The 22,442-nt window shown below is 33.8% G+C and overlaps 1 protein-coding gene across 1 annotated transcript in view; it reads left to right on the top strand.

Moving 5' to 3' along the window:
- The window catches only part of LOC136038985 (N-acetylneuraminate 9-O-acetyltransferase-like), a 159,805-nt gene that overhangs the window by 36,722 nt on the left and 100,641 nt on the right, over nucleotides 1-22,442 (top strand). Inside the window, exons 6-8 of the mRNA XM_065722507.1 lie at nucleotides 15,929-16,066; nucleotides 18,352-18,468; nucleotides 20,978-21,093. Of these exons, the coding sequence (XP_065578579.1) occupies nucleotides 15,929-16,066; nucleotides 18,352-18,468; nucleotides 20,978-21,093 (371 nt within the window). The remainder of the gene's footprint in view (nucleotides 1-15,928; nucleotides 16,067-18,351; nucleotides 18,469-20,977; nucleotides 21,094-22,442) is intronic.

Here is a 22,442-nt window from a genome sequence, read left to right as displayed (position 1 = left end):
TCGAATCGGATAAATGACTATTTCTAATTTAATCTTGTCTGGTACTGATTTTTCTCATTTTTCAGAATTAACCCTCCCCCCAACTTCTCCAAAGAGAGCGGACCCGTTCCGAATATGTCAATCACGTATCTAGGATTTGTGCTCATTTTTACCACCAAGTTTCATCCCGGTCTTTTTTTTCTAATTAACCTTCTCCCCACTCCCCCCAGATGATCGAATTGGGGATAAAACTATTTCTAATTTAATCTAGTCTGGTTCCTGATACGCCTGCCAAATCTCATCGTTCTAGCTTATCTGGAAGTGCCTAAACTAGTAAAACAGGGAAAGACAGACAGACAGACCGACATAATTTATGATCACTATATGTCACTTCGAAAATACAAAGTGCCACAAAAACTTGTTAATACCACAGAAATTTACGAAACTTTTTCTAAGACCTTTTAAGCCCTGAAAGCAAGAGATAAATTATGGTCTAACTCGGTGTCTTCAAGTATCGCCCCGATTTACGAACAATTAGCTACAACTGAAGCCCAGCTGGAGAAAATAAAAAGTCATCTGCTGGAAAATATAACCAATCAAACAGTTCGTGGTAACGAACTGTAGTAAGAAGCGACCCGGCTCAATAGCAACCAAAACTCTATAAAATGGAATTTTGATACCAATAGTTACATCAAAAGAATCGCATTTTATTGCTGATTTTAAATATATAAGTTTTATCAAAACCAGTTATACTCATCGAAAGTTACGAGCCTGTGAAAATTTGCCTCATTTTAGAAAATAGGGGAAAACACCCCCTAAAAGTCATAGAATCTTAACGTAGAACCTTATTGTTCCCGTTACCTTATTGTAGAAGTTTGAAGCTCCTATCTACAAATATGTGGAATTTCGCATTTTTTTTGGCCAGAAGATATCACGGATGCATGTTTATTTGTTTGTTTTTTTGTTGTTTTTTTCCAGGGGTGATCTTATCGACTGAATGGTCATAGACTGTCGCAAAAAGGCTCATTCCAACGGAAATTAAAAGTTCTAGTGCCCTTTTTAAGTGAACAAAAAAATTGGAGGGCACCTAGGCCCCCTCCCACGCTCATTTTTCCCATAAGTCTCCGGATCAAAATTCTGAGATAGCCATTTTATTTACCATAGTCGAAAAACCTAATGACTATGTCTTTAGGGACGACTCACTCCCCCGCAGTCACCTTGGGAGGGGCTGCAAGTCACAAACTTTGACCTGTGTTTACATATAGTAATGGTTACTGGGAAGTGTACAGACGTTTTCAGGGAGATTTTTTTGGGTTTAGGGGGAGAGTTGAGGGGGGGGGGGTTACTTGGGAGGATATTTCCATGGAGAAACTTCTCATGGGGGAAGATAATTTCAATGAAGGTGACGCAGGATTTTCTAGCATTATTTGAAAAAACAACGAAAAAATAAATATGAAAATTTTTTTCTACTGAAAGTAAGGAGCAGCATTAAAACTTAAAACGAACAAAAATTATTACGCATATGAGGGGTTTACCTTCTCGTTATACCTCACTATTTACGCTTCAAGTATTTTTAGTGATTTCAACTATTTATTCTACGGCCTTTGTGATTCAGAGGTCATTCTTAAGGGATTGGGACAAAATCTAAGCTTTAGTGTAAAGAGCGAGGTATCGACGAGGGTTTAACCCCCTAATATACGCAATAAAAACATACTAATATAGAAGTTCGTTACGTAAGTTAATTCGTAAGTTACATATATTTTTTACCAATGAAGACGTTTGTAAAAAAATAAAAGTTCTAGTTGCTTTTTTAAGCAATCAAAAACTTGGAGGGCAACTAGGCCTCCTCCCTCGCTCCTTTTTCTCAAAATCTTCCGATTAATTGCAATTAATTAATATGTACATTTTGTTTTAATTATTTATGTGCGGAGAGCCAAGATCAAAACATGCATTAATTCAAAAACGTCCAGAAATTAAATAAAAAAAACAAGTTTTTTTTAAATGAAAGTAAGGAGCAACAACAAAACTTAAAACGAACAGAAATTACTCCGTATATGAAAGGAACTTTTCCTCCTCAACGCCCCACTCTTTACGCTGAAGTTTCTTACTGTTTTAAAATAGAGTTAAGAGAAGAGTCAAACTTTAGCGTAAAGAGCGGGGCGTTGAGGGGGAAAAGCCTCTTTCATATACGGAGTAATTTCTGTTCGTTTTAAGTTTTAATGCTGCTCCTTACTTTCGTTTACTTTCAGTTACTGAAAAGTTCAATGACCCAAATTCATTGAACAAAGAAGGTACTGAACTGATAATCAGCCAGGTTTATGATTCAATCACGCTCGAGTTTAATCCAAAGTTTGCAAAAATTGAGCAGGCTCTACTAGGTTGTCTGAGATTTCAAATTGAAAATTTGGAGGAGAAAATTGGTCGAATAGAAAAAAAGCTTGATAATCAAACAGTTCGTGGTAACGGAGCGACTTGGCTCAATAATAAACGAAACTCTAAAAAACAGAATTTTGATGCTAAAATATACATCAAAAGAATCGGATTTTCATGCTGATTTTAAATATATAAGTTTCATCAACTTTAGTCTTTGTCATCAAAAGTTACGAGCCTGAGAAAATTTGCTTTATTTTGGAAAATAGCTGAAAACACCCCGTAAAAGTCATAGAATCTTAACGAAAATCACACCATCGCATTCGGCGTATCAGAGAACGCTATAGCAAAAATTTCATGCTCCTATCTACAAAAATGTGGAATTTCGTATTTTTTGCCAGAAGACAAATCACGGGTGCGTGTTTATTTTTTTTTTTTTTTCAGGGGTCATCGTATCGACCAAGTGGTCCTAGAATGTTGCAAGAGGGCTCATTCTAACGGAAATGAAAAGTTCTAGTGCCCTTTTTAAGTGACAAAAAATTGGAGGGCACATAGGCCCCCTCCCACGCTAATTTTTTCTCCAAAGTCAACGGATCAAAATTTTGAGATAGCCATTTTGTTCCGCATAGTATAAAACCATAATAACTATGTCTTTGGGAATGACTTACTCCCCCACAGTCCCTGGGGGAGGGGCTGCAAGTTACAAACTTTGACCAGTGTTTACATTTAATAATCCTATTGGGAAGTGTAGAGACATTTTCAGGGGGATTTTTTTTGGTTTTGGGGGTGGGGCTGAGGGGAGGGGGCTATGCGGGTAAATCTTTCCTTGGAGAAATATGTCGTGGGGGAAGAGAAATTCAATGAAAAGGGCGCAGGATTTTCTAAAACTACTATAAAAACAACAATGAAAAAATAAACATGAAAAAGTTTTTTCAATTAAGGAGAAAGTAAGGAGTAGCATTGAAGCTTAAAACGAACAGAGATTATTACGCATAAGAGGGGCTCTAAATATACTTTAGCATAAATAGCGAGGTATTTAGGAGGAGATGAATACCTCGCTTTTTATGCTAAAGTATTTTTAGTAATTTCAACTATTTACTCTATGGCCTTTCTGATTCAGGGGTCATTTTTAAAGAATTGAGACAAAACTTACGATTTAGTGTAAAGAGCGAGGCATTAACGAGGGTACAAACCCCCTTATATACATAATAAAAATATAAGAATATAAAAGTTTGTTATGTAAGTTAATTCTTAAGTTACGTATATTTTTTACTAATAGAAACGTTAGTTAAAAATTAAAAGTTATAGTTGTCTTTTTATATAACCGAAAAATTGGAGGGCAACTAGGCCTCCTTCCCCACCCCTTATTTCTCAAAATCGTCTGTTCAAAACTAAGAGAAAGCCATTTAGCCAAAAAGAAATTAATATGCAAATTTCATTCTAATAATCTGTCAATCTGATTCAATACAAAAAATTCAATAAGATTGGACAAGTCCTATGGTGGAGAGCCAAAATCAAACATGCATTAATTCAAAAACGTTCAGAAATTAAATGAAAAAAAAACTAGTTTTTTTTAACTGTAAGTAAGGAGCGACATTAAAACTTAAAACGAACAGAAATTACTCGGTATATGTAATGGGTTGTCCCCTCTTCAACGCCTCGCTCTTTGCGCTAAAGCTTTTAATTGTTTTAAAAAGTAGAATTGTGGCAAAGAGTCAAACTTTAGCGTAAAGAGGGAGACGTTGAAGAGGGGACAACCCATTTCATATACGGAGTAATTTCTGTTCGTTTTAAGTTTTAATGTCGCTCCTTACTTACAATTAAAAAAACTAGTTTTTTTTCATTTAATTATGATCAAGAGTCCATGCTTGATAGCCTTGTATTTCATGGGGTAAAGTAGTTTCCTGGTGTAGACACTCATACGACAATATCTAACATTATAAATAGCAAAATGTCTGTGCTGGGCCCTTTACTTTATTTAGTTTACGTGAACATGATGCGCGTTTATCTAAAGGATACATATATTACTAACATTATTGCTAACAAAATTTCCAAAATCCGCAGATAATTTGATAGCAAAAGCTCGTACTACTCTCAAAAGATTAGAGATGTTTACAAGTGTAAGTTTGCTGTGTATGAATGTAAAGAAAATTTTTTACTGACATTCTGTAGAGTGGGTGATTCTGTTGATGTAAGTAGTAAAGTTCTATTTGGTGAAAAGCCTATTTTACAAGTTATTTCACTGCGGTACCTCGGTTTCCATAATGCTTCTAATCTATCGTAGAAGCATCATAGCGACATTATCTCCACCAAAGTTGCACGTGGAGTTGGCATCCTCAAAAGATTGAAGCATATTCTGGCAGAAAGTATTCTTCGCACGATATATTTTGCAATAATCTACCCATATATCATACGGATGTTTAGTCTGGAGAAGCAATTTTTATGTTAATTACAAGCTAAATGGCTTTCTCATAGTTTTGATCGGACGACTTCGCTAAAAAAAGGGGGGTGGGAGAGGAGGCCTAGTTACCTCCCAATTTTTGGTTGCTTAAAAAGACAACTAGATTTGTTTTATTTTTTTTACAAACGTTTTTGTTAGTAACAAACATACGTACCTTACGAATTAACTTATGTAACGAACTTATATATTTGTGTATTTTTATTACGTATATGAGGGGGTTTGCCCCCTCGTCAATACCTCGTTCTTTACACTAAAGCTTGAATTTTGTCCCAAATCTTTCAGAATGACCGTTGAATCACAAAGGCCATAGAATAACTAGTTAGAGTTACTAAAAATACTTTAGCGTAAAGAGCAAAGTATTGTGGAAGAGACGAACCCCCTTATATAAGTAATATTTTATGTTCGTTTTTAAGTTTTAATGTTTATCATTACTTCCAGTTGAAAAAAAATTCTCATTGCCTTTTTTTAAATGATGCTAGAAAGTCCTGCGACCCCTTCATGGAAATTATCTTCCCTTATGAAAAATTGCTCCATGGAAAGATCCTCCCACGTAACCTGCCCCCCCCCCCCCGACCCACCCTAACCCCAACACAAAAAGTCCCCCTGAAAACGTCTGTACGATTCATAATTAACAACTACTATGTGTAAACAATGGTCAAAGCTTATAAGTTGCCACCCCTCCCCCGGGAGCTGTGGTAGATTTAGTCATCCCCAAAGACATAGTTATTAGGTTTTTGACTAAATTAAACAGAATGGCTATCTCAAAATTTTGATCCGGTGACCTTGGAGAAAAATGTGCGTTGGAGGGGGCCTCGGTGCCCTCCAATTTTTTGGGCACTTAAAAAGGACACTAGAACTTTTAATTTACGTTAGAATGAACCCTCCTGCGACATACTAGGACAACTAGGTCGATACGATCACCCCTGAGGAAAAAACAACAACAAAAAAAAACAAAAAAGTACGTAGCCGTTATCTGTCTTCTGGCAAAAATACAAAATTCCACCTTTTTTATGATAGGGGCTTGAAACTTCTACAGTAGGGTTGTCGGATACGCTGACTCTGATGGTGTAATTTTGTTAAGATTCAGTGACTTTTAGAGGGTATTTCCACCTATTTTCTAAAATAAGGCACAGTTTCTCAGGCTCGTAACCTTTGACCGGTAAGACTAAACTTGATGAAACTTATATATTTAAAATTAGCATTAAAATGCAATTCTTTTGATGTAACTATTTGTACCAAAACTTCGGTTTTTAGAGTTTTGGTTACTATTGAGCCTGGTTGCTCCTTACTGCAGTTTGTTACCACGAACTGTTTGAAAATGTAACTTGTCCATGAATAAAAGTAATATATTCTACTATAACGTTGAGATAGAACTTACCAATGCCTCAGGTTTTCCTGTCCCTTATTTGTTCTCGTTTTTTTTCTGCCCATTGTGAAAATTCAAATGCTAAACCGTTATCTGACTTGTAACCAACCAAATTCCAATGGTCAGCTGTTACCAATTAGACATGTGAAAAATTTAAATTCCCTTTAAATCCGGTCGTAATATCTCAATTAAGTCAACAGAGTTTAAATATTCTGGTACAACCCTCAAGAGAGCAATTAAGCCAATGAGAAAGAAGGAAATCTCGGTACGTATTTCAATGCTATCTTAATAGAATTAGCTTTCAACCTAGGAGATTGACCTTAAGGAACTCAAGACTTTAAAATGAACCCAGTTAATGAGCTTTTTAAGCCAATGGACCGGTAACATTCAGGGACCCGGAAGTTAGTACATTTTTTTCTGAATAACTATAGTTTGTGTTAATTATAATACTTGAGTATTCCTGCTGATGATGAAGACGGACTGTGTCTTCGAAATATTCACAACTTTTGTATTCGTTTTTTCACTGTCTAATGAGTTCAATAGGGACTTATCCCTGCTGAAAATCTTATTGTTTCTTTTTTCCTGGTAAATGCACATACTTCTACTTGCTTTATTCTTCGAGTTCTTTGTAGTGGTGAATAGTGTGTCATGTTGGATTTTGATTAGAATGGAAGCTTGGCTTTTCGTAGATATCCTAATTTTACCTATAAGTTTAGCCATTTCTCTGTTACTATTAACCAGGTATATTTACTTGTAAGGTAAATAAACGCACCTTTTTTTCTTTTCTCTTGAATTACCTCATAATTTTCGGTATGTGTCAGGTTTCAAATAGAATGAAAGCAAGGTTTTTAATAAACAAACTTTGACTGTTGGTTGACCCGTTTGTGTATTATTAATCTTTGAACAAACAGACATTGCTATTGTGGCATTTGCTATATTTTTTTCTTGGCTGATTCCTTGTCAACAGTAGGTTCATAATGCTAAATTAAATAAAAAAAGTTGTTTTTTTAACTAAAAGCACGGAGCGACATTAAATCTTAAAACGGACAGAAATTATTCCGTATATAAAAGGGGCTGTCCCTTCCTCAACGTCCCGCTCTTTACGCTAAAGTTTTTTTATTGTTTTAAAAAGTAGAACTGTGAAAAGGAGTCAAACTTTAGTCAAACTAAGAGTCGTTCCGTATTTTCATCTAAAAAACTTTTTTTTTTATTTAATTTCTGAACGTCTTTGAATTTTAGCAGGTTTTGGTTCTGGCTCACCGTACATGAATAATTAAAACGAAATTTGTATGTTAATATTACTCTTTTATTGGCTAAATGACTTTCTCAAAATTTTGATCGGACGATTTTGAGAAAAAAGGGCCAGTGGAGAGGGCCTAGTTGTTACGTGGAAGGCTCTTACCATGGAGGAATTTTTCATGGGGGAAATGAATTTTCCATGAAGGGGGTGCCAGATTTCCTAGCATTATTTAAATAACGATAAGAAATTCAAAAAAAACAAGTTTTTTCCGTCTGTCCGTCCGTCTGCCTGTCACTAAGTATGACATCAATATATAAAACAAACTAACTAAAAAACTTAAAAGAATTAAAAACTATCTTATATAAATAAAACTGAAAGAAAGAAAAAAAAAAACAAAAAGAAAACTAAAAAAGGAAAAAAAAAACTAAAAAAAACCTAAAAACAACTAAATAAAAAATAAAAAAAAAATAAAAAAGAAAACAACTAAAAAGAAAAGAAAGGAAAAGTTTCCCCCTTTCTCGAAAATAAGGCAGATATTCTTAGGCTCTTAACTTTTGATGAGTAAGACTAAATTTGATGAAACTGGTGTATTTGAAACCAGCATAAAAATCCAATTCTTTTGATGCATCTATTGGTATCAAAATTCCTTTTTTAGAGTTTCGGTTACTATTGAGCCGGGTCGCTCCTTACTTACAGTTACTTACTTACTTACTTGTTACCACTAACTGTTTGATAATGTCAACTCTAGAAGAGTAAGCTGTTTTAGACTTTCTAGGACCATATTTTATTCATTGGCTTCAAACTTCCCCCTTACTATTATTAAAATACAAATTTTTTGAACAATTTCTTTAGGACTATATTTCACTCATAGACTTCCACTTTCCCTCATACTTTTATTAAAGTACAATATTTTTTAAATATTGGCTTTGTAATAAAATAAAATTATATCAACGGAGACTCGAACCCAGGCCTCCTACCCATACAGCAAGCGCTCTACCACTGAACCATCGATGATTATCATAAATGCAACTGTATCTATGTTATCATGTAGATTTATCCCGGATTCTGGCATTTTGTTGTTTTTTTAACCTTGGGGTGGGGGGAGAGGTTAACTGTATCCAAAAATCGGTTAAGGTTAAGGATTAGGGGATATTGAGAAAAAGAAATGTAACAAAATAACAATTCTTACTTCATATTATGCAGAATAATTTATCTAACACATTTGGACTGCAGCTCCTCTTTACTCCCCGTCCTAATGTGTATATGGTACTTGTGTGTCATAGCCACCACACTCAAGGTCTTTTTCTGTGTAGAACTAGTTTTTCAGACCATGGGGTGAAATTCATTCAGTTTGCGATCTGTGTTGATAGAATTAGGTTAGGCCATGTATGAAACAAGTCGGTTTGCTTATCAATACGGGTTGGTACATCCCGTCATCATTCTCAGTCACACCTAGCGGAGTACATGTGGCGGGCGGCAGTAACGGCAGAAGGCAAAGCACATTTCAACACAATTCTTAGCTAAATATCTGCGTTCTGGGCGCATATTTCCAAGTTGTAGTTTTAATAATGTCGTCGAAGAAGTGTTATATTTTCATCATATTTTGTTTTATTTCATTGAATCTACTCAGTTGAAGAACTTGAGTGTGGTGGCTATAAGACACAATTACCGTGCAAATATATGGCCTAAGCTATATATTCCCGATACATTCCACCACCCGTCACTCTTGTTTTCCTGGTTCTTATTTCCTCACAGTTGATTCTATTTATAGGAACACGGGTTGAAACGAGACGTATTGGTACAATATATTGGAAGTATGCAATTTGAGTTTTATATTTGCTCATTAGGGGTTGAGGTAAAGTATAGAGGAGCTGTTGTAAAAATAAGTTAGCCACATTCATTCTGCATATTATGATGTAAGAATTGTCTTCTGAACATGTTTCCTTGTCAATAGCCCAGGCCCGGATCGACTAGGTGCGAGGCCCGATTTGTAGTTTCTGTCCGTCTGTCTGTCACTAGGATGACGTCAACATATAAAAAAAAACTAACTAAAAAAACTTAAAAGAATTAAAAACTATTTTCCATAAATAAAAATGAAAAAAGAAAAAGAAACAAAAAGAAAACTAAAAAAAATAAATAAATAAAAACAAAAAAAACAACTAAAAAAAAGAAAAAGACAAATCTTGTTTCTCCATTAAATTTCAAGGCCTTGCAGTAGGGACAAATTTAAGAAATAGTCCCAATTTGAACACATCTACTCAAGCTATAATCATCGACTGGGCTGTACCTGAATGCCAGGCCATAACTTTGACGTTGCTCTTGTGATTCCTCGGCACGCTTGCGTTTGGTATTATCTCTTTGAGCCGCAAGCCTCTTTTCACGTTGTTCATGTGATTCCTCGGCATGATTTTTTTTGGTAATTTCTCTTTGAGCCTCAAGCCTTTTTTCACGTTGTTTTTGTGATTCCTCGGCACGCTTTCTTTTGCTATTATCTATTTTAGCCGCTAGCCTGTTTTCACGTTGTTCTGGTGATTCCTCGACACGATTTTTTTTGGTAATTTATCTTTGAGACTCAAGCCTGTTTTCACGTTGTTCTTGTGATTCCTCGGCACGCTTTCTTTTCTTACTTTCTCTTTTAGCCGCAAGCCTTTTGGAATTAACTCTTTGAGTTAATTCTCCGCTGATTCTTCTGCCATTGTAGGATTTATACTAAAATTTCTCTTTGAATTAACTCTGAGCAGCTTCCTCGGCTGTTTCTTCTGTCATTGTAAGATTTATACTGAAATTTCTCTTTGAATAGCACTCTTATATACTTATAATGACGTCATATACAAAGCCTTTAACTTCATATGCAAAGCCTTATATACTTATAATGACGTCATATGCGGACAAACACACAAACATACTTATAATGACGTCATATGTGGACAAACACACAAACATACTTATAATGACGTCATATGCGGACAAACACGGACAAACACACAAACATAAAACTTATTTTTATATACTAGCTGTTGGGGTGGCGCTTTGCGCCACCCCAACACCTAGTTGGTGGGGGCGCTTCGTGCCCCCCCCCCCCCCAAGCTCCCCCGCGTGCGTAAGTCGTTACACGCCATATTAGTTACGCGCCATTGTAGTTGTGTCCCTGTATCCCACCTGTGAATATATATATATATATATATATATATATATATATATATATATATATATATATATATATATATATATATATATATATATATGTATATATATATATATATATATATGTATATATATATATATATATATATATATATATATATATATATATATATATATATATATATATATATATATATATATATATATATATATATATATATATATATACTAGCTGTTGGGGTGGCGCTTCGCGCCACCCCAACACCTAGTTGGTGGGGGCGCTTCGCGCCCCCCCCAAGCCCCCCCGCGCGCGTAAGTCGTTACGCGCCATAATAGTTACGCGCCATTGTAGTTGTGTCCCTATGTCCCACCTGTGAATATAGATAGATATATATATATGGTTTTAACTACGTAAAACTTGCGAATATACAACATTCTTTGCTGTCCCATTGTCTTTGCATATAAATAGATTGTCAGGTTTACCGACTCTTGAACATGCAACATATAATGGTCCATGGGAAAACAATCTGTATTCAGATCTATACCTCATGATTCTAATGATTGCCCTTGAGCTTTGTTGATGGTGATTGCTAATCGACCATTCCCTGTCCCGGTGTCCCGGTCGTCATTTACATCCCCCTGTTTCCCCCGGTGTCCCCGTTGTAGTTGTGTCCCTGTGTCCCGGTCGTCATTTATATTCCCTGTGTCCCGGGTCCCGGTCGTCATTTGTATCCCGGTGTCCCGGTCTGTATATACATTCGTTTTTTAGTTTTGTTTTTCTCCTTTATTTTTTTCCTTTTTTTTTCTTTTTTAGCTTATTTAGATTTTTAGATTTTTTAGTTTCTTTTATTAGTTTTTAGTTTTTTTTTCTTTTTAGTTTTTTTGTCCCGGTCGTCATTTATATCCCCCTGTTTCCCCCGGTGTCCCCGTTGTAGTTGTGTCCCTGTGTCCCGGTCGTCATTTATATTCCCTGTGTCCCGGTCGTCATTTTAATCGAACATTCCTTTTGTCCTGGTCGCTTTCTCTTTGAGTGTCGTCATTTATTTTTTTCTTTTTTAGTTCTTTTAGTTTTTACCTTTTTTAGTTTTTTTTAGTTTTTAGTTTTTTTAGTTTTTTACCTTTTTTTAGTTTTTTTAGTTTTTTTAGTTTTTTAGCTTTTTTATTTTTTTTATTAGTTTTTAGTTTTTTTGTAGTTTTTGCCTTTTTTTTAGTTTTTTTAGTTTTTTAGCTTTTTTATTAGTTTTTAGTTTTTTTTGCCTTTTTTTAGTTTTTTTAGTTTTTTAGCTTTTTTATTTTTTTTATTAGTTTTTAGTTTTTTTTGTAGTTTTTGCCTTTTTTTAGTTTTTTCAGTTTTGACGTCACCTGATCCAGTTTTTTCAGGTGACGTCACCTGATCCACGATCCACAGATCCACAGACAACTTATTTTTATATATATAGATAGTTTTTTTTTTTTTACTTATGTCCTGGTCGTCATTTATACTCCCTGTGTCCCGGTGCTTTGTTGATTGCTAATCGAACATTCCTTTTGTCCTGGTCGCTTTCTCTTTGAGTGTCGTCATTTATTAGTTTTTTCCTTTTTTTTTTTTAGTTTTTTATTGGTTTTTACCTTTATTTTAGCTTATTTTTCAGTTTTTTCCTTTTTTTTAGTTTTTTTTTATTTTTTATTTTTTTTAGTTTTTTACCTTTTTTTAGTTTTTTTAGTTTTTTTAGTTTTTTAGCTTTTTTACTTTTTTTATTAGTTTTTAGTTTTTTTTTGTAGTTTTTGCCTTTTTTTAGTTTTTTCAGTTTTTTTTTTAGTTTTTTATTGGTTTTTACCTTTATAGTTTTTTTTAGTTTTTTAGCTTTTTTATTTTTTTTATTAGTTTTTAGTTTTTTTTGTAGTTTTTGCCTTTTTTTAGTTTTTTCAGTTTTGACGTCACCTGATCCAGTTTTTTCAGGTGACGTCACCTGATCCATCCATCCATCCATCCACAGACAGACAACTTATTTTTATATATATAGATATATATATATATATATATATATATATATATATATATATATATATATATATATATATATATATGTTTTTAACTACGTAAAACTTGCGAATATACAACATTCTTTGCTGTCCCATTGTCTGTGCATTTAAATAGATTGTCAGGTTTACTGACTCTTGAACATGCAACATATAATTGTCCATGAGAAAAACAATCCGTATTCAGATCTATACCTCATTATTCTAATGATTGCGCTTGAGCTTTGTTGATGGTGATTGCTAATCGAACATTCCCTGTGTCTCCGTCGTCATTTATATATCCCCCTGTGCCCCCTGGCGTCACCGTTGTAGTTTTGTCCCTGTGTCCCTGTCGTCATTTATATTCCCTGTGCCCCAGTCGTCATTTGTGTCCCGGTGTCCCAGTCTGTAATTTCTCTTTTAGTGTCCCGGTCGTCATTTATATTCCCTGTGTCCCGGTGTCCCGGTCGTCATTTGTGTCCCGGTGTCCCAGTCTGTAATTTCTCTTTTAGTGTCCCGGTCGTCATTTATATTCCCTGTGTTCCGGTGTCCCGGTCGTCATTTGTGTCCCGGTGTCCCGGTCTGTAATTTCTCTTCGAACATTCCCTGTGTCCCGGTCGTCATTTATATATCCCCCTGTGCCCCCGGCGTCCCCGTTGTAGTTGTGTCCCTGTGTCCCGGTCGTCATTTATATTCCTTGTGTACCGGTCGTGACTTGTGTCCCGGTGTCCCAGTCTGTAATTTTCTTTGAGTGTCCCGGTCGTCATTTATATTCCCTGTGTCCTGGTGTCCCGGTCGTCATTTGTGTCCCGGTGTCCCGGTCTGTAATTTCATCAGTCGACAAACATGACGTCAGTCGACAAACAACTTCATGACGACATATAGTTCAATCCTTATAATGACGTCAGTCGACAGACATGACGTCAGTCGACACACAAACATGACGTCAGTCGATAGACATAACACACAAACAACTTATTTATATATATATATATATATATATATATATATATATATATATAGATATATAGATTTGCTCGCTTATAAAGATAGTATATATATTTACTTATTTATGTATATAGTACCGGGAGATCAACGGCTGCACGACTGGCTTTTATATATTGATTCTCATTGTCACTTGTCTTCTATCTCAAGGTGTTGCCCCAGTGAAACAACGGGTTCATTTAAACCATCCTTCACTTCTCGCATTTTTATGTGATAGTTAGCATAGTTTTGGTGTCTCGCAATATTTCTTCCAAAAGATCCAGAGCAAATGATGTCCTATAACAGATTGAAACAATTCATTTGGAAATTGAGGGGGTGGCAACGCAATTTGACCAAGGAGGCAGCGACCTCCAAATAAATCATCCTTGTTGGAAAATGGGGTCTCCACAGTGAATACACACAATGTTGGAGGCTCCCAAAGACTTGTAATTAACACTTGCGTAGTTTACGGCATCTTTGTAGGTTTTTACTGGATTTCGCGAAACAGTTTGTTTTTGTCGAAGATTAGGATGGCGTTGTTCTTCTAACTTAATATTTTTTTCTTCTCCATTTTCATTTTTGACTCGTTCTGATTCTCTCTGTCGCTTGTCTTTTAACAGCACAATTCTTCGTTCTTCACTTTTATTTATCACACGTTCTGATACTCGCTTTTGCTTTTCTGCAAACCGCACAATTCTTTTGCTCTTCACTTTCATGTTTGGCACGTTCTTATTCCCGCGTTTGCTTGTAATTTTCGCTGACGCTTATCTTCTAACTGCATATTTCTTTGTTCTCGCTGTTTATTGTACATAATCTAACGATGTATTTCTTTGTTCTTCATTTTCATTTTTCATTCGTTCTGGTCCTCATGGTCGGTTTTTTGGAATTTTGGAAAATTTCATTGCTTATTCCTGAGAATGCTTGTTAGCTTCAAAAAGTGAGGAAGATATTTTTACTTCTATTTTATATTCTCTATTGATTGGTATAATAGTTTTTTTTGACGAAGAACAGTCATTAAAACTACGCATAAATAGTGAAACTTTTAGAGGCTTGTTTCTGAAAGATGCTTTTCAGCCCGAAGAACGTAAATAGTTTACTTTCACTTCAGTTTTTGTATTGATCGGCACCTTGATTTTTGACTAAAAAAGGCCTCCAGTTGCTTCGTTATTTACCATTACTTTTTATCAAATTTTGGTTTATATCAATATTTACTTGTATTTTCTACTACAGTTTATTTTCCATTGCAAGTTACTATTCTGTCTTTTTCCAACAGTCCTTTATGATAACCAGTCTTATTGTAATTTGTCTGACACATTACTTCTTTGAAATTTCTTAAAATTGCAGAAAATGGGTTGCAACATCATTTAAGCCAGAGTCTGTTCTATAATTTGAAAAATGTGGACTATATTAAAGTGTTGATTTTTCTTTTCAAGACTTCTGTCTAGACCGCTGCGCCCTTTTCTCAAACAGTAATAGAACAATATGGCAATAGAGGGAGAATTTGCATTGTTGAGTGTGGTCTCTTAAACATCCAGAAATGGCTAAAATTGTTATACGACTAGAAGGTTTACATTTACAGCCGAAAGCAGAGTTAGATTTGTAAATGAGCTTCTTTTTCTTTGTTCAGTGGTCATTCAATTTTTTATGGAATCGATTTTGTTATTCTGGACCTTTTTTAGTCACTCAAATTTTTCTGGAATATAGAATTATAAAAACTATAAAATAATGATCGTATTTTCTTTCATCTGCTTTTAGCAGAGTAAAAAAATCCATAAATTTTGTCATTTTACTTTTTACAGCAGTTACTATCGCTGCTGTTGACTTTCGTGTTAATTGGAATTCAGGACTTTTATAACAAAATAGGTTTTTATTAGGTACAGTGTAATTTTTTGTTTATATTTAGAGGGGTAATATAAGTTTAAGCAATAATTGTGTTTTGTTGACAATTAGAGGGTTGACAATTATAAAAACAATTATTGAATGAATACTGTCACCCGTTACGGGCAGTGCTCTCTTAGGGTGTAGTTAGTTTACAGTATGGGATTTGTTTTTTGTTAATAAACGAATTGAATTGAATATAATTGAAAAATTGAATATTGCATTTTCCGTCATGTCGTTTCCAAATCCATTCCAAGTCAACTGCTTGGGCTATAGAATTGGCCAACAGTATGTGTTATTTCCTTCTGGAATTCTATCCCTTCTAATGTTAATTTGAATTCGTTCTTTTAATGCTATTTTTTCTTAATTTCCTATGTGTCTTTTTGCCAATGTTGTCTTTTTATTTCTTTAATTTCTACTCCATTTACTTTTCTTGCGTTTACTTCTTTTCCTTTGCTCTCTTCCGGATGTTCCAAAACTACGATTTGTTTGTTTTATTTTTAATTAGGTGCTGGATAGTTTAGCCTTGTATGGAACAAAAGTATTGTGGATGCTACAAGATCCAGTTTCTCCGTCTCTCTTGGCCCCTAATCGAATGATGATAACAAATGAGCAAATTGACTTATATAACTATGCAGCTCTAAAGGTGTGTATAGAGTTTAAGTATGGAAAGAATTTTGCTTTCATACTCTTACTCCTTCCTATTTGGGTATCTGGTACTGGGTACTTCCTCAACCACCATTTCCTCTGATCAGCTGATCCGTGGTTAATGAATTCCATTATGCGCTGCTTTCTACAGCCTAACCCCAAAAAGGGGAAAACCCTGCTGTGTGAATACTTACATACCTCACGTATATAGTAGCATTTCAGTTGATCAATAAAATTCAGTTTTGAAAATCTAGGAACTGAATGAGGTGTAAAATATTTCTATCGTCATAATTGCTTGTTGGTTTTGCTTACCCTCTGAAAGAAATCTAACCATTTTATAGCATTAACATGTTTTATTTTTACTACATGTTTATTCTTTTTTTGAAAATGTAGGAACTGAAGGAGGTGTAAATCCCTATCGTCATAATTGCTGGTTGGTTTTGGTTCCCCTATAGAAAAAGTCTAAATATTTTGTAAGATTAACATGTCTTATTTCTACTACATGTCTATTATTTTTTTGAAATTTTAGGAACTGAAGGAGGTGTAAAATATCCCTATAGTCATAATTGCTGGTTGGTTTTGGTTCTCCTATAGAAAAAATCTAACCATTTTATAAGATTAACATGTTTTATTTCTGCTACATGTTTATTATTTTTTTTTGAAAATGTAGGAACTGAAGGAGGTATAAAATATCCCTATCGTCATAATTGCTGGTTGGTTTTGGATCCCCTATAGAAGAAATGTAACCATTTTATAAGATTGACATTTTTTATTTCTACTTCATGTTTATTTTTTTTTGAAAATGTAGGAACTGAAGGAGGTGTAAAATATCCCTATCGTCATAATTGCTAGTTGGTTTTGGTTCCCTTATAGAAGAAATCTAACCATTTTATAAGATTAACATGTTTTATTTCTGCTACATGTTTATTATTTTTTTTTTTGAAAATGTAGGAACTGAAGGAGGTGTAAAATATCCCTATCGTCATAATTGCTGGTTGGTTTTGGTTCCCCTATAGAAGAAATGTAACCATTTTATAAGATTGACATTTTTTATTTCTACTACATGTTTATTATTTTCTTTTTTGAAAATGTAGGAACTGAAGGAGGTGTAAAATATCCCTATCGTTGTAATTGCTGGTTGGTTTTGGTTCCCCTCTAGAAAAAGTCTAACCATTTTATAAGATTAATATGTTTTATTTCTGCTACATGTTTGTTATTTTTTTTTTGAAAATGTAGGAACTGAATGAGGTGTAAAATATCCCTATCGTCATAATTGCTGGTTGATTTTGGCTCCCCCATAGTAAAAGCCTAACCATATTATAAGATTAACATGTTTTATTTCTACTACATGTTTTTTTTTTTTAATGTAGGTACTTTTTATTTAAGAAAATAGTCAGCTGCTTCAAATAGGAAGTTCAGATTCACACTATGAAAAAATCTCTCTTTTAATATTAAACTCTCGGGTTGTTTCTGCAGAAAAATATGAAATAAAAACGAATTAATTCTGGAGTAAATACAGACGGGATTAAAGGTGGAGTTTACACTGTAAAAAAAAACTTTTAGTAAGTAGTTTCAAAATACTTTGAAAAACGTTAGTATTTCTTAAGTTCTGCTTTGTTCTAACGAATGGACACAAAAGCCATTCTAATTATGTTACAGTAAACCCATTTCATCCTCTTAGCTTCCATGGCACTACATACTTTTTTTTATAGAATTCTTATTTTCTCATTATATTATTCCAAGTTTTCAACTCAGTTTTTTACTATTAAACTATTGTATGAGTATATGTGCTGATAATTGAGATTTTTGAGATGATTAAGATTGTTTGATATTTGTATGTTGTATTTTGAGATTCTTGTTAAGAATGAGGTAGTTAAGTAGGCCTTAACTACCTCACAACAGGTAGATATGTTTTTTTTTTCTTAATATACTTAATGTCATTTCTTTCTATGTTCAGAAGTAGCAAAATACGGCTGAAATGTAACCCTATGATAATAAAGCACTTTCATCATTTTTTTTTATATATTATTATTAAAAATAACTCCAATTTAGCTAAATTTAGAAATCGAAATAAATTTGTCCTTTTATTTATTTTTTTTTATGCAGCATTTCCATATTTAGGACTTTAAAACTATTGAGGATTTAGGTTTTGTTTGACTGCAAACAGAGAATATATAGCTGTTGAACTTCATCTCTTTTTTGGCATGTTAGTATTAGCTTATGATCAGGGCATTTTCTTCCGTTTTAATTTGAAACCCTAGTTGAATTTTCATTATTTTCAAGGCATTTTATCGTTCGCGTGTTCGAGTCTGGGCTAGTTCTCGTCTTATATTGCAAGGATCCGAATCTTGGTTTGATGGTCTACACATTGGTAATGGCCCCCTGAGGAATGATTTGCAGGTAAAATTATATCGATTTTTGTATTTGTATTGTGCCAAAACCGTTCCAAACGAAATGATTTTCTGATAGAAAAATGCGAGTAAAGTGCGAGTAAATGCTGCTCTAACTTAAACTACAAAATTAGCTTCAGCACTAAAAATTGACGATTGTCAGGGCTTGATTTTAAACATTGTACCTGAATAATAAGGCAAGGAAGATAATTTCTTAAACCACATGGGCTGCCATAATAAAATGAAGAAAACGAATTTTTTTTTTAAGGCTTAATAAAAATAGTGAAAAAACAATCTTTATTGACTCTCCGCATTTGTTTTTGGTTTTTTTAGTCTTTTTTGGCATTTTCATTGAATTAGCTTTAAAAGAAATACTTAAAAATTTCCTTAAAAAGCGCGAACCTTTTTCGGCATGTTCGCGCTGAAGAAAAGAGGCGGTTATCATTTCGAAATATTCGCTAAGTTTAATTAAATTATAGCCTCTTGTGCATTACCGGGCGAAAAAATAGCCCAAATGAAAAAGGACCATAGCATCTTATCAAACCTTTTTGTGTAAGCTTGTCTAGTATTTTATTCTAAATAGAGCAAATAATCAAACAAGGTGTTGTTTATTTTATTTTGATAGTCATGAAGTAATATCAGACCACCGTGGGCCAATACTTTATTAGAATGGAGGAGCGGTGTAATTAGAGGGGGGGGGGCAGATATAGTACTTGCATATTTACTTTGATTTACTCATCAAAAACGTCAAGTAAAAAATAAAAGGAATAAGAAAAAAACTGTTTGAATTTTCTTTAATGGTATGCAACTTTCAGACGACCCCTTGAGTAATTTTGAAGTAATTTAATCTTCAAATATAAAATTTAAAACATTTTCCTTTACTGGCCAGTGTTATGTTTATTTTATTGCTATTTTGTGAACTGTCCTATTCTACTACCAATTAGATTAATTATGACCCTTAACTTTGAGTTTAGCCATACTACGAGGTGAAAATCATTCTCATTGTGTTAATCTCTAATTCTGGGCATTATTTCAATCTATTGGATTAATCTCAATCCCAGTACTTAAAGTGCCATCTAAGAGTTTCATTTCAAATAAATGTTATCTAAGCAAAGTAAATTTAGTGATTGATTCCAGAGATTATTAGCTATGGAAAATAGTCGAGACGGCCAGATCAAAGGGGCATCATAACTTCGTACTTATTCAAATTGGAAAAATCACTAAGAACTAAGGAAATCTAGCTAATAAAGTGCTAAATTTTGTAGAAAAAGTTCATATTGGCATAATTTGCTCGGGAGGTGCTAGATTCCCCTATTTCATTTTTTAAAATAAATGGATGAGAAAACTATGACGTCGTAGTAAGAGATGTAAATGAGGATATAATAAGAGCTGGTACAAAAAATACCTTATGGTGATGGTATATAAAATTATGTCTTTGGTTAGTTTCACCTTCTACCAGAAGTAATATTGTACTGACGATATTTATTATTTAAGTCATCGTAGGCTCTTTCCTATCTGTGAGGCAATGTGGAATATTTGGTTGTTCTCGAAGTTTTGAAATTAGATTTAAGTTGAATTCTTAAAAAAATGCATTAAACATTATGAGACATTATGAGGTGTATATAATTTAATGGGCTCCACACTGCTACTGGTAAATTTTTGGCTAGTTTCGAATTTGAAAACAGGAGAGTATCAACCAATTAGAGTATGATAAAGAGCAACCGTCTTTGGAAAAGTGCCTCTGAGTTCTTAAACTAGAGAAGTCATTTTTAATGGATAATAACGACTGTCCTGTATGCCAAGTCACTTGGGCATTATCGTGAATCATATAGCTGACGCAATTGCAAAAGCTACTGTCACACATCATGTCAGAAAGAGGTCTGTCCCCTAGATAGACAGAGAGTTTTACACTTATAGCACCCCTCCCAAAATATCCCCATTGCCCTCTGAAACTCAGTTTCGTGTTTTTCTTTGAATTTGAGAAACGCTATCGACCTACATTTCGCAGCTTTTTCATCCGAGTCCTCTATTTAGCAGGGTCTACACCCTCTTTTGCCAACTACGCAACTTTCCCTATGAAACCATTGATTTCTGCCTCTATCAGTGCTACATTTGTTTTTCACATTAATGAGAAGCTCAATTTGATCTGTGTAATGCATTCAATTCTTAGAAACCAACCCATTTGTATACAAGACCAATAGAGCGACACCTACCAAAAAGAGCTGAAATTGATAAATTTCCGCTGAATGCCAAAAAGAGCTGAAATCGAATTTTATTTTGAAGTATCAATAGATAATGGGTATTACGCTGTCCATCTAGGTAAGAAGTGACATTAACTTTTAGGCATTCAATGACTAACATCAGGAAAAAAGAAAAGGTCTAAATTGTTAAGTCAATAACTTAAAATGAAGAAGCATGAGTGTGCAAATTCGTGGAGCGTAGCCTTTTATATATGTTATGTATTACTGATTCGACTTAATATATAAAAAACGGATAAATCTTCCAACTTCTTTTCTCAGGTTCTTTTAAACTTTCATTGCAACGATTATATGAGATTCAAAGATGGCACTTGTTGCAGCAGTGCAGAATCATTAAAGCCAATGCAGCTGTTCTCTTTATCGTTATTTCTTGTTTGGTAAGCTTTATTTATTATTTTTTTTAGAGCTTTTAAGCTTTTATTTAAGCTTTTTAGGCTTTTTTTAAGCTTTTATTTATTTTTTCAGATTAAACTCCATTATTCTTCAAAAAGAAAACTCTAAGATAAAGAGGGTTTAGTATTAAAATAGGTCAAACTACGCCAATTAGATCAGGATGATATTTTCACCGTAGCTAAAATTCAATATTTTTTATTTTTTTTTTGTGTATTCATGATTTAAGCACTGAATGTGCATTGGCTGATATATTTCGGCAGTTGCTGAAGTACTTCAAGAATGTGTGGTTCTCTTTCTAGCGCTAATGCACCTATTCTGCCATGATTTCATTCTTTAATTTATTTTTCTTAAGTTTACCAGAATCTATCATATTTTTCACTGAAAAAATTATCTCGCAATTGTGTCTTTCACATTGTTTGGTAGTTTCTTTTCTGGACCTTTTTAATGCTAATTCCTCTATAATTTTGTTTCTTGCCTTTTTTCTTCAGAGTTTACACCTAGAAAATATAACTTTAAAACGTGTTAATCTATTCAATTGGAGTGTGTGTAGCTGTGTTGACCTCAGGTGGCTTGGTACTGCTGTGAATTGTTAGTAGTAGTAGCATTAAATATTCTAATATTTTTTAGTTGTTTTCATTTAGTCTTACCGTTTCACTTCTATAGTTTTGCAGGGAATTTTGGGTAAGATTTTCAACGCTGTAACATATTTTATGAATGGCATGTTTAAAGTGTAAATCACAAACAAGAAACAAGAATTAGTCAAACTTTTAATAAAAATGTAAGACTTAAAGTAGTGGCTAATATTATCCGACGAAGCTTCAAAAAAGTTTAAAAGAGGAGATTAAAGATTTAAGACCAAAAGGCTTTTGTAAACACTTCTGCTAACAAATGTAAACCGAAATTATTTAGTAAGATAAGACAAGACTTGTGACAGAAAAATTTCTAGTACAAGCTCATATGACTGAATTCGCATTTTGTTTCAATAAACACAGAAACAAAAAAAAGCAAGGTAACGTAATAGAGATATTAGAAAAAAAAAGAAGTTTCAAGATGTCAAGGAGGCTATTAAAATATATGGGAAATAATTAAAACTTGCAGGATTAAAAGGGAATAAACCAAATGAAGACACAAGCACAAAATTTAGTCTCGTGACTAAAAATAAAATAAAGAGAGATAGAGAGTTGGAAGTTCGAAATTTGCAAAATAAGTAAATTTGCAAAATAAGTAAAATTTGTATAATAAACGAATAGAATGAGAGTGCGGGGCATGTAATTAATTTACTTAACATATCAACTATGAAGCGGACGTAAGTTCTTCTAAATCTTTTTTATTG

This window comes from Artemia franciscana, chromosome 2 (assembly GCF_032884065.1).
Source record: "Artemia franciscana chromosome 2, ASM3288406v1, whole genome shotgun sequence".
Classification (NCBI taxonomy): Eukaryota; Metazoa; Arthropoda; class Branchiopoda; order Anostraca; family Artemiidae; genus Artemia; species Artemia franciscana.
This window is presented reverse-complemented; position numbering and strand designations above follow the sequence as displayed.